The following is a 12925-nucleotide window of genomic DNA, read 5'->3' as shown; positions in this document are numbered from 1 at the left end:
AAATTAATAGGCTTTCTATGGCCCACAATTGGGGAGAGAGAGAGAGATGGCACACCCAGGAGTCAAGACTGGCACACAAGTAGAAGGGGCAATATGAATCTCCCACAGATTTTTTTTTTTTTTTTTTTTCAGGGAGACTTTAGAGAAAAAAAAATACAAAAAAAATGATTTTTTTTCAGGAATAATTTAGAAACCAAAGAAAATAAAATGATTTTTTCAGGGAGAATTTAGAAAACAAATAAAACAAAAAATAGGCTTTCTAGGGCCCACTGAGTGACAGATGACGCTCACAGGAGTCAGGAGTGGCACACAAGCCCAGAGGCCAATATTAATCTCCCACTGATTGATTTAGTGATTTTTTTTGGTAGATTTTGGAACCCAAATCAAGCAAAAAAATTAATAGGCTTTCTATGGCCCACTGAGTGAGAGAGAGAGAGGTGGCACGCTTAGGACTGGCACACAAGCCCAAAGGCCAATATTAATCTCCCACTGATTGATTTAATGATTTTTTCAGGTAGAATTTAGAACCCAAATCAAGCAAAAAAAATAATAGGCTTTCTATGGCCCACTGAGTGAGAGATGGCACACACAGGAGTAAGGAGTGGCACACAAGCCCTGAGGCCAATATTTTTCTCCCACTGATTGATTGATTGATTTTTTCAGGTAGAATTATGAACCCAAATCAACCAAAAAAATAAATAGGCTTTCTATGGCCCACTATTTGTGAGAGAGATGGCACGCTCAGGACTGGCACACAAGCCCAGAGGCCAATATTAATCTCCCATTTTTTTTTTCCAGGGAAAATTTATAAACCCAATAAAAAAAATAATAATAAATAGGCTTTCTATGGCCCACTATCTGAGAGAGAGAGAGATGGCACGCTTAGGACTGGCACACAAGCCCAAAGGCCAATATTAATCTCCCACTGATTGATTGATTGACTTTTTCAGGTAGAATTATGAACCCAAATCAACCAAAAAAATAAATAGGCTTTCTATGGCCCACTATTTGTGAGAGAGATGGCACGCTCAGGACTGGCACACAAGCCCAGAGGCCAATATTAATCTCCCACTTTTTTTTTTTTTCCAGGGAAAATTTATAAACCCAATAAAATAATAAAAAAATAGGCTTTCTATGGCCCACTATCTGAGAGAGAGAGAGATGGCACGCTTAGGACTGGCACACAAGCCCAAAGGCCAATATTAATCTCCCACTGATTGATTTATTGATTTTTTCAGGTAGAATTTAGAACCCAAATCAAGCAAAAAAATTAATAGGCTTTCTATGGCCCACTGAGTGAGAGATGGCACACACAGGAGTAAGGAGTGGCACACAAGCCCTGAGGCCAATATTTTTCTCCCACTGATTGATTGATTGATTTTTTCAGGTAGAATTATGAACCCAAATCAACCAAAAAAATAAATAGGCTTTCTATGGCCCACTATTTGTGAGAGAGATGGCACGCTCAGGACTGGCACACAAGCCCAGAGGCCAATATTAATCTCCCATTTTTTTTTTTCCAGGGAAAATTTATAAACCCAATAAAAAAAATAATAATAAATAGGCTTTCTATGGCCCACTATCTGAGAGAGAGAGAGATGGCACGCTTAGGACTGGCACACAAGCCCAAAGGCCAATATTAATCTCCCACTGATTGATTGATTGACTTTTTCAGGTAGAATTATGAACCCAAATCAACCAAAAAAATAAATAGGCTTTCTATGGCCCACTATTTGTGAGAGAGATGGCACGCTCAGGACTGGCACACAAGCCCAGAGGCCAATATTAATCTCCCACTTTTTTTTTTTTTCCAGGGAAAATTTATAAACCCAATAAAATAATAAAAAAATAGGCTTTCTATGGCCCACTATCTGAGAGAGAGAGAGATGGCACGCTTAGGACTGGCACACAAGCCCAAAGGCCAATATTAATCTCCCACTGATTGATTTATTGATTTTTTCAGGTAGAATTTAGAACCCAAATCAAGCAAAAAAATTAATAGGCTTTCTATGGCCCACTGAGTGAGAGATGGCACACACAGGAGTAAGGAGTGGCACACAAGCCCTGAGGCCAATATTTTTCTCCCACTGATTGATTGATTGATTTTTTCAGGTAGAATTATGAACCCAAATCAACCAAAAAAATAAATAGGCTTTCTATGGCCCACTATTTGTGAGAGAGATGGCACGCTCAGGACTGGCACACAAGCCCAGAGGCCAATATTAATCTCCCATTTTTTTTTTTCCAGGGAAAATTTATAAACCCAATAAAAAAAATAATAATAAATAGGCTTTCTATGGCCCACTATCTGAGAGAGAGAGATGGCACGCTTAGGACTGGCACACAAGCCCAAAGGCCAATATTAATCTCCCACTGATTGATTGATTGATTTTTTCAGGTAGAATTATGAACCCAAATCAACCAAAAAAATAAATAGGCTTTCTATGGCCCACTATTTGTGAGAGAGATGGCACGCTCAGGACTGGCACACAAGCCCAGAGGCCAATATTAATCTCCCACTGATTGATTTATTGATTTTTTCAGGTAGAATTTAGAACCCAAATCAAGCAAAAAAATTAATAGGCTTTCTATGGCCCACTGAGTGAGAGATGGCACACACAGGAGTAAGGAGTGGCACACAAGCCCTGAGGCCAATATTTTTCTCCCACTGATTGATGTTGTGATTTTTTCTGGTAGATTTTGGAACCCAAATCAAGCAAAAAAATAAATAGGCTTTCTATGGCCCACTGAGTGAGAGATGACACAGACAGAGATGGCACTCTAGCAGAAATGTCAATCTTAATCTCCCACAAAAAAAAAAAAAAGGAACTGTCCTTCAATTACTATCTCCCTGCAGTAATCTCAGCCAGGTATGGCAGGCAGCAATAAGGAGTGGACTGATGCACAAATTAAATAAAAAGTGTGGACAAACAAACAAGATAGCTGTGCAGAAAGGAAGGAACAAGAGGATTTGTGCTTTGAAAAAAGCAGTTGGTTTGCACAGCGGCGTACACACAGCAATGCAGCTATCAGGGAGCCTTCTAGGGCAGCCCAATGAGCTACAGCGCTGAGGAAAAAAAAAAAAAAAGGAGCTTCCACTGTCCCTGCACACTGAAGGTGGTGTTGGGCAGTGGAAATCGCTACAGCACAAGCGGTTTTGTGGTTAGTGGACCCTGCCTAACGCTATCCCTGCTTCTGACGAAGCGGCAGCAACCTCTCCCTAAGCTCAGATCAGCAGCAGTAACATGGCGGTCGGCGGGAACTCCCCTTTATAGCCCCTGTGACGCCCCAGACAGCAAGCCAATCACTGCAATGCCCTTCTCTAAGATGGTGGGGACCAGGACCTATGTCATCACGCTGCCCACACTCTGCGTTTACCTTCATTGGCTGAGAAATGGCGCTTTTCGTGTCATTGAAACGCGACTTTGGCGCGAAAGTCGCGTACCGCATGGCCGACCACGCACAGGGGTCGGATCGGGTTTCATGAAACTCGACTTCGCCAAAAGTCGGCGACTTTTGAAAATGTTCGACCCATTTCGCTCAACCCTAGTTGCTAATATTAGTTCCAAGTTCTCATGTGGCATAATATTTTGCAATTTGCCTTTATAGTGAGGATCAAGGAGGCAGGCCAACCAGTAATCGTCATCGTTCATCATTTTCGTAATGCGTGTGTCCCTTTTGAGGATACGTAAGGCATAATCCGCCATGTGTGCCAAAGTTCCAGTTGTCAAATCTGCGGTTGTGCTTGGTTGAGGGGCAGTTTTAGGCAAATCTACGTCACTTGTGTCCCTCATAATACTAGAACCCGGCCTTGCCACGCCACCAATTTCCAGTGGCCCCGGAAAAGCTTCCTCATTAAAAATATACTCATCCCCATCATCCTCCTCGTCCTCCTCCTCGTCTTCGCCCGCTACCTCGTCCTGTACACTGCCCTGACCAGACAATGGCTGACTGTCATCAAGGCTTTCCTCTTCCTCTGCTGCAGACGCCTGATCCTTTATGTGCGTCAAACTTTGCATCAGCAGACACATTAGGGGGATGCTCATGCTTATTATGGCGTTGTCTGCACTAACCAGCCGTGTGCATTCCTCAAAACACTGAAGGACTTGACACATGTCTTGTATCTTCGACCACTGCACACCTGACAACTCCATGTCTGCCATCCTACTGCCTGCCCGTGTATGTGTATCCTCCCACAAATACATAACAGCCCGCCTCTGTTCGCACAGTCTCTGAAGCATGTGCAGTGTTGAGTTCCACCTTGTTGCAACGTCTATGATTAGGCCATGCTGGGGAAGGTTCAAAGACCGCTGATAGGTCTGCATACGGCTGGAGTGTACGGGCGAACGGCGGATATGTGAGCAAAGTCCGCGCACTTTGAGGAGCAGGCCAGATAACCCCGGATAACTTTTCAGGAAGCACTGCACCACCAGGTTTAAGGTGTGAGCCAGGCAAGGAATGTGTTTCAGTTGGGAAAGGGAGATGGCAGCCATGAAATTCCTTCCGTTATCACTCACTACCTTGCCTGCCTCAAGATCTACTGTGCCCAGCCACGACTGCGTTTCTGTCTGCAAGAACTCGGACAGAACTTCCGCGGTGTGTCTGTTGTCGCCCAAACACTTCATAGCCAATACAGCCTGCTGACGCTTGCCAGTAGCTGGCCCATAATGGGACAACTGGTGTGCAACAGTGGCAGCTGCGGATGGAGTGGTTTGCCGACTGCGGTCTGTGGACGAGCTCTCGCTTCTGCAGAACGACGAGGAGGAGGAGGAGGAGGGGGTGCGAACACCTACAGCCAACTGTTTCCTAGACCATGGGCTAGGCAGAACTGTCCCGAAATTGATGTCCCCTGTGGACCCTGCATCCACCACATTCACCCAGTGTGCCGTGATGGACACGTAACGTCCCTGGCCATGCCTACTGGTCCATGCATCTGTTGTCAGGTGCACCTTTGTACTCACAGATTGCCTGAGTGCATGGACGATGCGCTCTTTAACATGCTGGTGGAGGGCTGGGATGGCTTTTCTCGAAAAGAAGTGTCGACTGGGTAGCTCGTAGCATGGTACAGCGTAGTCCATCAGGGCTTTGAAAGCTTCGCTTTCAACTAACCGGTAGGGCATCATCTCTAACGAGATTAGTCTAGCTATGTGGGCGTTCAAACCCTGTGTACGCAGATGCGAGGATAAGTACTTCCTTTTTCTAACCAGAGTCTCATGTAGGGTGAGCTGGACCGGAGAGCAGGAGATCGTGGAACTAGCGGGTGTGCCGGTGGACATGGCAGAATGAGAGACGGTTGGAGACGGTATTGTTTCCGCCGGTGCCCTACATGCAGTGTTTCCTACTACGAAACTGGTGATTCCCTGACCCTGACTGCTTTGGCCTGGCAAAGAAACCTGCTCAGATACTGCAGGTGGTGCGGAAAATGGTGGCCTTACAGTGACGGCAGGGATGTAGCGTTGCTGACTAGCTTCATTGGCCGAGGGTGCTACAACCTTAAGGGACGTTTGGTAGTTAGTCCAGGCTTGCAAATGCATGGTGGTTAAATGTCTATGCATGCAACTTGTATTGAGACTTCTCAGATTCTGACCTCTGCTTAAGGTAGTTGAACATTTTTGACAGATGAGTTTGCGCTGATCAATTGGATGTTGTTTAAATAAATGCCAGACTGCACTCTTTCGAGCCTCGGATCCCTTTTCAGGCATTGCAGACTGAGCTTTAACCGGATGGCCACGCTGTCCTCCAACAGGTTTTTGCTTTGCCATGCGTTTTGTCCCATCTACGGGCCCGGCAGATGGAACCTGTTGCGATGTTAATGCCTGCTGCGGCCCCTCCTCCTCCTCTTCAGAACTACTGCCGCCTGCACCCTGTTCCCCCAATGGCTGCCAATCGGGGTCAACAACTGGGTCATCTATAACCTCCTCTTCTAGCTCATGTGCAACTTCGTCTGTGTCAACGTATAAGTCGGTGGTAGAGCGTTCGTGATGGGGCAACATAGTCTCATCAGGGTCTGATTCTGGAGCAGTACCCTGCGAGGGCAATGTTGTGGAGTCAAAGGACCAGCATAGTAGTCTGGCTGTGGCTGTGCATCAGTGCACTCCATGTCAGATTCAACTTGTAATGGGCATGGCCTGTTAACTGTTTCACTTTCTAAGCCAGGGACGGTATGTGTAAAGAGCTCCATGGAGTAACCCGTTGTGTCGCCTGCTGCATCCTTCTCTGTTGTTGTTTTTGCTGAAGAGGACAAGGAAGCGACTTGTCCCTGACCGTGAACATCCACTAACGACGCGCTGCTTTTACATTTACCAGTTTCAAAAGAGGAGGCAAAAGAGCTAGAGGCTGAGTCAGCAAGGTAAGCCAAAACTTGCTCTTGCTGCTCCGGCTTTAAAAGTGGTTTTCCTACTCCCAGAAAAGGGAGCGTTTGAGGCCTTCTGTAGCCAGACGACGAACCAGGCTCCACAGCTCCAGACTTAGGTGCAATATTTTTTTTCCCACGACCACCTGATGCTCCAATACCACTACCATCATTACCAGCTGACAATGAACGCCCACGGCCACGACCTCTTCCCCAGACTTCCTCATTGTTTTAAAAACGTAACCAAAGTAACGGTATTTATTGCTGTCAAACAACTTAAACGGTGAGCTATAACTTCAGTATGATTTAGATATCCCTTTACAGGTGGGTGAGACCGCAAGGAAAATCAGGCACAATGTTACACACTCTGTTTTCGGTGGCACCAAATGAGAGAGATGCCACACACGCAGGACTGTCACTGAAGCACAAATGACAATATTGATCTCCCACTTTTTTTTTTTAATTTTTACAGGGAGAATTTAGAAACCAAAAAAAACAAATGATTTGTTAAGGGAGAATTTAGAAAACAAATAAAATAAAAATTTAGGCTTTCTATGGCCCACTATTTGAGAGACGGAGATGGCACACCCAGGAGTCAGGAATGGCACACAAGCAGAAAGGCCAATATTAATCTCCCACTGATTTGTTTTTATTTTTTCAGGAAGAATTTAGAAACCAAATAAAAAATAAAAAATAGGCTTTCTATGGCCCACTATTTGAGAGAGAGAGATGGCACACCCAGGAGTCAGGAATGGTGCACAAGCAGAAAGGCCAATATTAATCTCCCACTGATTTTTTTTTTTTTTTACAGGGAGACTTTAGAAACAAAAAAAAATGATTTGTTAAGGGAGAATTTAGAAAACAAATAAAAAAAAAATAGGCTTTCTATGGCCCACTATTTGAGAGAGAGAGATGGCACACCCAGGAGTCAGGAATGGCGCACAAGCAGAAAGGCCAATATTAATCTCCCACTGATTTGTTTTTATTTTTTCAGGGAGAATTTAGAAACCAAATAAAAAAAAAATTGGCTTTCTATGGCCCACTATTTGAGAGACGGAGATGGCACACCCAGGAGTCCGGAATGGCACACAAGCAGAAAGGCCAATATTAATCTCCCACTGATTTGTTTTTATTTTTTCAGGGAGAATTTAGAAACCAAATAAAAAAAAAAATAGGCTTTCTATGGCCCACTATTTGAGAGAGAGAGATGGCACACCCAGGAGTCAGGAATGGTGCACAAGCAGAAAGGCCAATATTAATCTCCCACTGATTTGTTTTTATTTTTTCAGGGAAAATTTAGAAACCAAATAAAAAAATAAATAAATAGGCTTTCTATGGCCCACTATTTGAGAGAGAGATGGCACACTCAGGACTGGCACACAAGCCCAGAGGCCAATATTAATCTCGCACTGTTTTTTTTTTATCAGGGAGAATTTATAAACCCTACAAAAAAAAAACAGAAAAATAAAAAGGCTTTCTATGGCCCACTATGTGAGAGAGATGGCACACACAGGGATGGCACTCTAGCAGAAATGCCAATCTTAATCTCCCACAACTTATTTTTTAAGGGAGAATTAAAAAAAAAAAAAAACAGGGACTGTCCTACAATTACTATCTCCCTGCTGTAATCTCAGCCAGGTATGGCAGGCAGCAATAAGGAGTGGACTGATGCACAAATTAAATCAAAAGTGTGGACAAACAAAAAAGATAGCTGTGCAGAAAGGAAGGAACAACAGGATTTGTGCTTTGAAAAAAGCAGTTGGTTTGCACAGCGGCGTACACACAGCAATGCAGCTAACAGGGAGCCTTCTAGGGCAGCCCAATGAGCTACAGCGCTGAGGAAAAAAAAATGTAGCTTCCATTGTCCCTGCAAACAAAAGGTGGTGTTGGACAGTGGAAATCGCTACAGCACAAGCAGTTTGGTGGTTAATGGACCCTGCCTAACGCTATCCCTGCTTCTGACGAAGCGGCAGCAACCTCTCCCTAGGCTCAGATCAGCAGCAGTAAGATGGCGGTCGGCGGGAACGCCCCTTTATAGCCCCTGTGACGCCGCAGACAGCAAGCCAATTACTGAAATGCCCTTCTCTAAGATGGTGGGGACCAGGACCTATGTCATCATGCTGCCCACACTCTGCGTCCACCTTCATTGGCTGAGAAATGGCGCTTTTCGCGTCATTGAAACGCGACTTTGGCGCGAAAGTTGCGTACCGCATGGCCGACCCCACACAGGGGTCGGGTCGGATTTCATGAAACCCGACTTTGCCAAAAGTCGGCGACTTTTGAAAATGAACGATCCGTTTCGCTCAACCCTAGTCGTGACTTCTAAACCAGTGTCTACTAAGCATCAAATGGCCTGGCCGTCCATTTTGGCCCAGATGAGAGGGCTCAGGTAAACTAAACTTTTGGGAGTACCTTCTCTCCTTGGCTGTTCAGGCTCCAGGCATCTCCCCCCTTCCCCCCCGGCCACGGAACCCACTAATTTAACAGCTGCCAGGTGAGCGTCCTTCCATGCTTTGCACCCCCTCGGGCATAATGTCTAATGTCTCCACATATGAAACAGATCATCTGTCTCTCTGTCTTAGGCTGTCTCATGTCCTGATGGGGTGGAGCAGGCAAATGGGACTCAGGGTTGATTCTGTCTCTGGATGGATCTGGAGCCACAGGGGGGGTGTCTGAAGTCAGACCACTGTTCCCGGCACCAACAACGGCCAGCACGATGCTGTTCCAGTGGGGTCAATGGCCCATCTTCTGGTGGCAGAGGTCGGTCTCCGGTACCATCCGCTGAGTCCCTAGACCATAAGTTGGCATGGCCGGGATGAGAAGGGCTGTGGCACTTGCAGGGTCCAACGTTAGATGATCAGCAGCAACGGGCCCGGTAGACTGCAGAGGTTAGTCTGCTACCTGGTTCCTTTTAGGGGGCCTGTGCACTGTACCCCCAAGTCATAGGACATGCGGTACCTCTCAGTCACGCAGAAGCAGGGCACCCAACACCTCAGTCTCTGACAGTCACTCGGGTGGCGGCGGGAGCTGGTGGGCACAGACCGACGAGGCACGGGTGCTCGGGGAAACTAACTGCTGCTGCGCGCGCTTTTGCTTGTGTACACCCCTTGCTTCTAGGTCAGGTGTTCTGTCCGGGCCTTTATGCCTTCCCCCAGTCAACAGGTGATGCAGTCTCAGCACTTCCAGACCCAGCATGGTACAAGTACCCGGTGTCCGATGCTTCTCCTTACACTGTCAGGCCTCCACTTCCTTGGACTCAATTACCCGTGTTACTAGCCTTAAATTTTTCTGACAATAATAGTCTAGAAAACTGAGCATAAAAGCAGGTATAGGTATTGCATGTGCTCTCAGGGCTCCCAGCAATGGGTTCCTACACCGATCCCTCAACCATCTCGTCAGGGGCTACATTCACACTTGCGTCGGTACAAGCCCGACGCACTGCGACGCACGTTGTAAAAAAAAAAAAAAACAACGGGGCAGCGGATGCAGTTTTTCAATGCATCCGCTGCCCCATTGTAATGTCCAGAGAGGAGGGGTCGGAGTTCCGGCCGCACATGTGCGGTCGGAAATGGCGGACACGACGCACAAAAAACGTTACATGTAACGTTTTTTGTGCCGACAATCTGCCAAAACATGACGCATCCGTCGCACAACGGATGCGACGTGTGGCCATACGTCGCAATGCGTCGCTAATGCAAGTCAATGAAGAAAAAACGCATCCTGCAGGCAACTTTGCAGGATGCATTTTTTATCTCCAAAACAACGCATTGTGATGTCCGTTACACAACGCAAGTGTGAAAGTAGCCTTACTGTGATGTTCAGTTGAAATCTGTAAATGCTGTTCCAGATCCCGATACCTCATGCCTGGCTGATTGCTGAAGTGCCATGCTAAAATCTGTACTGTGGGTGAATTGAGGCCACTATCCTGGTGGTGTCTAAAATCTGTATTGTGGGTGAATTGAGGCCACTATCCTGGTGGTGTCTGTCCCTCATTTGATGTGTTTAGGCAGCATTTGGGGCCATTATAAGGTGTTTTGCATGCATTTGTTTTTGTTCCCCTTTGATGTGAATGGTATTCGGCAATGTTCGGCAAATATTCGACAAATTAAATCGGTGAATATTGCAAATTCAGCTAACGTAATCTGAACCGAACATTGAAATATTCGCTCATCTCTACATATCACATATAAAATCCCAATAAAAGACATTCAAGTTTGGAGGTGTAACGTGAAAAAAATGGAAAAGCTCACAGGATATGAATACTTTTTTAAGGCACTGTACCTTGATGTACTCAGAAAGCAGTTTTGTTTGTTTGTATGACATAGCACTACGATCAAAAAAGTCTGCATCTGACCATTTATTTTATTTTGCTCGGTGGTGCATGTTTGTTTTGATATACTGCAAGCACTTCAAGACTTCAAGTCAGACAGATGATAACAAAATAAATAAAACATTTATGTACCTTAATTGAATTGAAACTGGTATTTACCTTACAAAGAGATTTTTCTGAAGTTTGGTAAGATTGGTATAAGGATTGTTTCCACTCTTCAAAGATACGAAAGCCTCACAAGCTACACCAGGAGGTTTAATGCAGTAGAAAGATTCTCCATATCTTTTGTCCACATAGTTACATTTATCACCTTTTGTATCTAAAGAAAATCCACATTCTGTCACTACTTCTTGACTTTTATTAAGGAATTTCCCGGTATATTTGATATATTTGTATCCAAGGTTCCTCGACTTCCATAAAGCAGAGACTCCTTCACTTGGATGCATTAAGAGAACAGAGATCTTTACTTCACCTTCCCAAAATAGAGTAAAATATACATTATAGGTTCCATTTTTAAAATCTTTAATCTCTCCAGAAGCTCCAGCACCAAGTTTTGTAGAAAAAATACGAGCTCTTAAAAAGTCTCCTCCATAGGATTTTTTTTCTCCCAAGAAGTTACACATCTCCACCCGGACAGTTATGGTGTCTCCAACACAGTAATTAGGTTTCTTCTCTACGATGGTTGCGGTGCTATTTTTGGCACTGGTTGTTTCATTAAAAAATGAAAAATCCACATTTGGAACAGTACGATCTATAAGAGTCATTAGTTCACTTATTTGTATATCTATGCTGTTTGGTTCATTTGATGGGAATGATGTGTTAGTCTTTTCGAACACAGAGATATAGTGGTTTGATAAGATTTTAAGGTAATTAGGCTGATGAGAAATTGGCAATATTTCTTTGGTTACACAAGTAAAAATGTTGTAAAATGCATGATAACTTATCTAATTAAAAACCTACCTGAAGATGAATGATGAAGCTAAGCAAGGTGATGAAAAATATTGCAAGGCCCAAGACCATCTTAAACTGTATTGTGTTAGGCTTCGACATTCTATTGCTTCTCCTAAAAAACAAACAAACAAAAAAAAGATAAAGACAATTCTCACATAATCATTGGACCTGTAAGTTTAGAGGATTACAATCACTGCAGCTCAATGTTGCTTCAGTCTATTATCAACTCCTTAGCTAATTCTTTAATTTTGGAGGGAAACAGCTGTTTCACTTCCATACTATGAGCCCATTTATGGCTATGAATTGCTCTTTTTAATATATTCCTCAACATTGAAATAGCAACCCCAAGAAGGACAAGCCATAAGACGTACAAACCGAGGTAGCAGCAGATGACATTAAGATGTACAAATTATTACATTTTCAAGCCTCTAACTGAAATATTTGGCATGTAAATGAGTATAAGGCTATGTTTCCACCTTCAGGAAACGCTGCGTGTTTGACGCTGCATAGAGCCCCAGCGTCAAACACGCAGCGTCCAGATATTACAGCACAGTGGAGGGGATTTCATGAAATCTCGTCTCCACTATGCGCTAAAACACGGAGGCAGCAGAATAGCATAAACGGACATGCGGCGCGTCTTTTCAGAACGCAGCATGTTTGTTTACAAAGCGGTGACGCTCCGTCGCCGTGCCGTATATTTACCATAGACTATCATTAGATGTGATAAAATCGCATCTAATGATTAGTCACATGCGTAGAAACTGCGTTAAAGCAGCTTACTATGCATGTCTGCCGGCTCACCTGTCCCGCCGTCGGAAGTCCCTCGTCCACTGCAGTTCTTGCGATAACTTATGTTATCGCGAGAACTGCGGTGCATGTGACCGGGGCTTATCTCCGGTCACTAGTCTGGTTCTCGCAAACAGCTGATCAGCTGTTTGCGAGAACACTGTAGTGTAGGTGATCGATGGAGAGTTATCTACCGGCTCTGCTACATGTAGATGTCAGGCATTCAGATGTAGCAGAGCCAGATTCGTCCACACTGTGTGCACATACAACATACAACACACAGCATACACCATACACCATGCGACATGTGACATGCAACATGTGGCATGCAACATACAACATGCAACATGCGACATGTGACATGCAACATGTGACATGCGACATACAACATGCAACAATATGTGACATGCAACATGTAACATGTGACATGCAACATGCAACGGCATGCGACATGCAACAACATGTGACATGCGACAACATTCAACATGCGACAACATTCAACATGC

The 12925-nt window shown here is 44.7% G+C and overlaps 1 protein-coding gene across 2 annotated transcripts in view; it reads right to left on the bottom strand.

The window, feature by feature from the left end:
* LOC138664645 (NXPE family member 2-like) overlaps positions 1-12925 on the bottom strand; it is a 312191-nt gene that overhangs the window by 231738 nt on the left and 67528 nt on the right. For both annotated transcript variants that reach the window (XM_069751530.1, XM_069751531.1), the window contains exons 2-3: positions 11643-11745; positions 10842-11557 (exon numbers count right to left, since the gene is read on the bottom strand). In XM_069751530.1, the coding sequence (XP_069607631.1) occupies positions 10842-11557; positions 11643-11732 (806 nt within the window). In that variant the 5' untranslated portion in view covers positions 11733-11745. The remainder of the gene's footprint in view (positions 1-10841; positions 11558-11642; positions 11746-12925) is intronic.

This window comes from Ranitomeya imitator, chromosome 2 (genome assembly GCF_032444005.1).
Source record: "Ranitomeya imitator isolate aRanImi1 chromosome 2, aRanImi1.pri, whole genome shotgun sequence".
NCBI lineage: Eukaryota > Metazoa > Chordata > Amphibia > Anura > Dendrobatidae > Ranitomeya > Ranitomeya imitator.
This window is presented reverse-complemented; position numbering and strand designations above follow the sequence as displayed.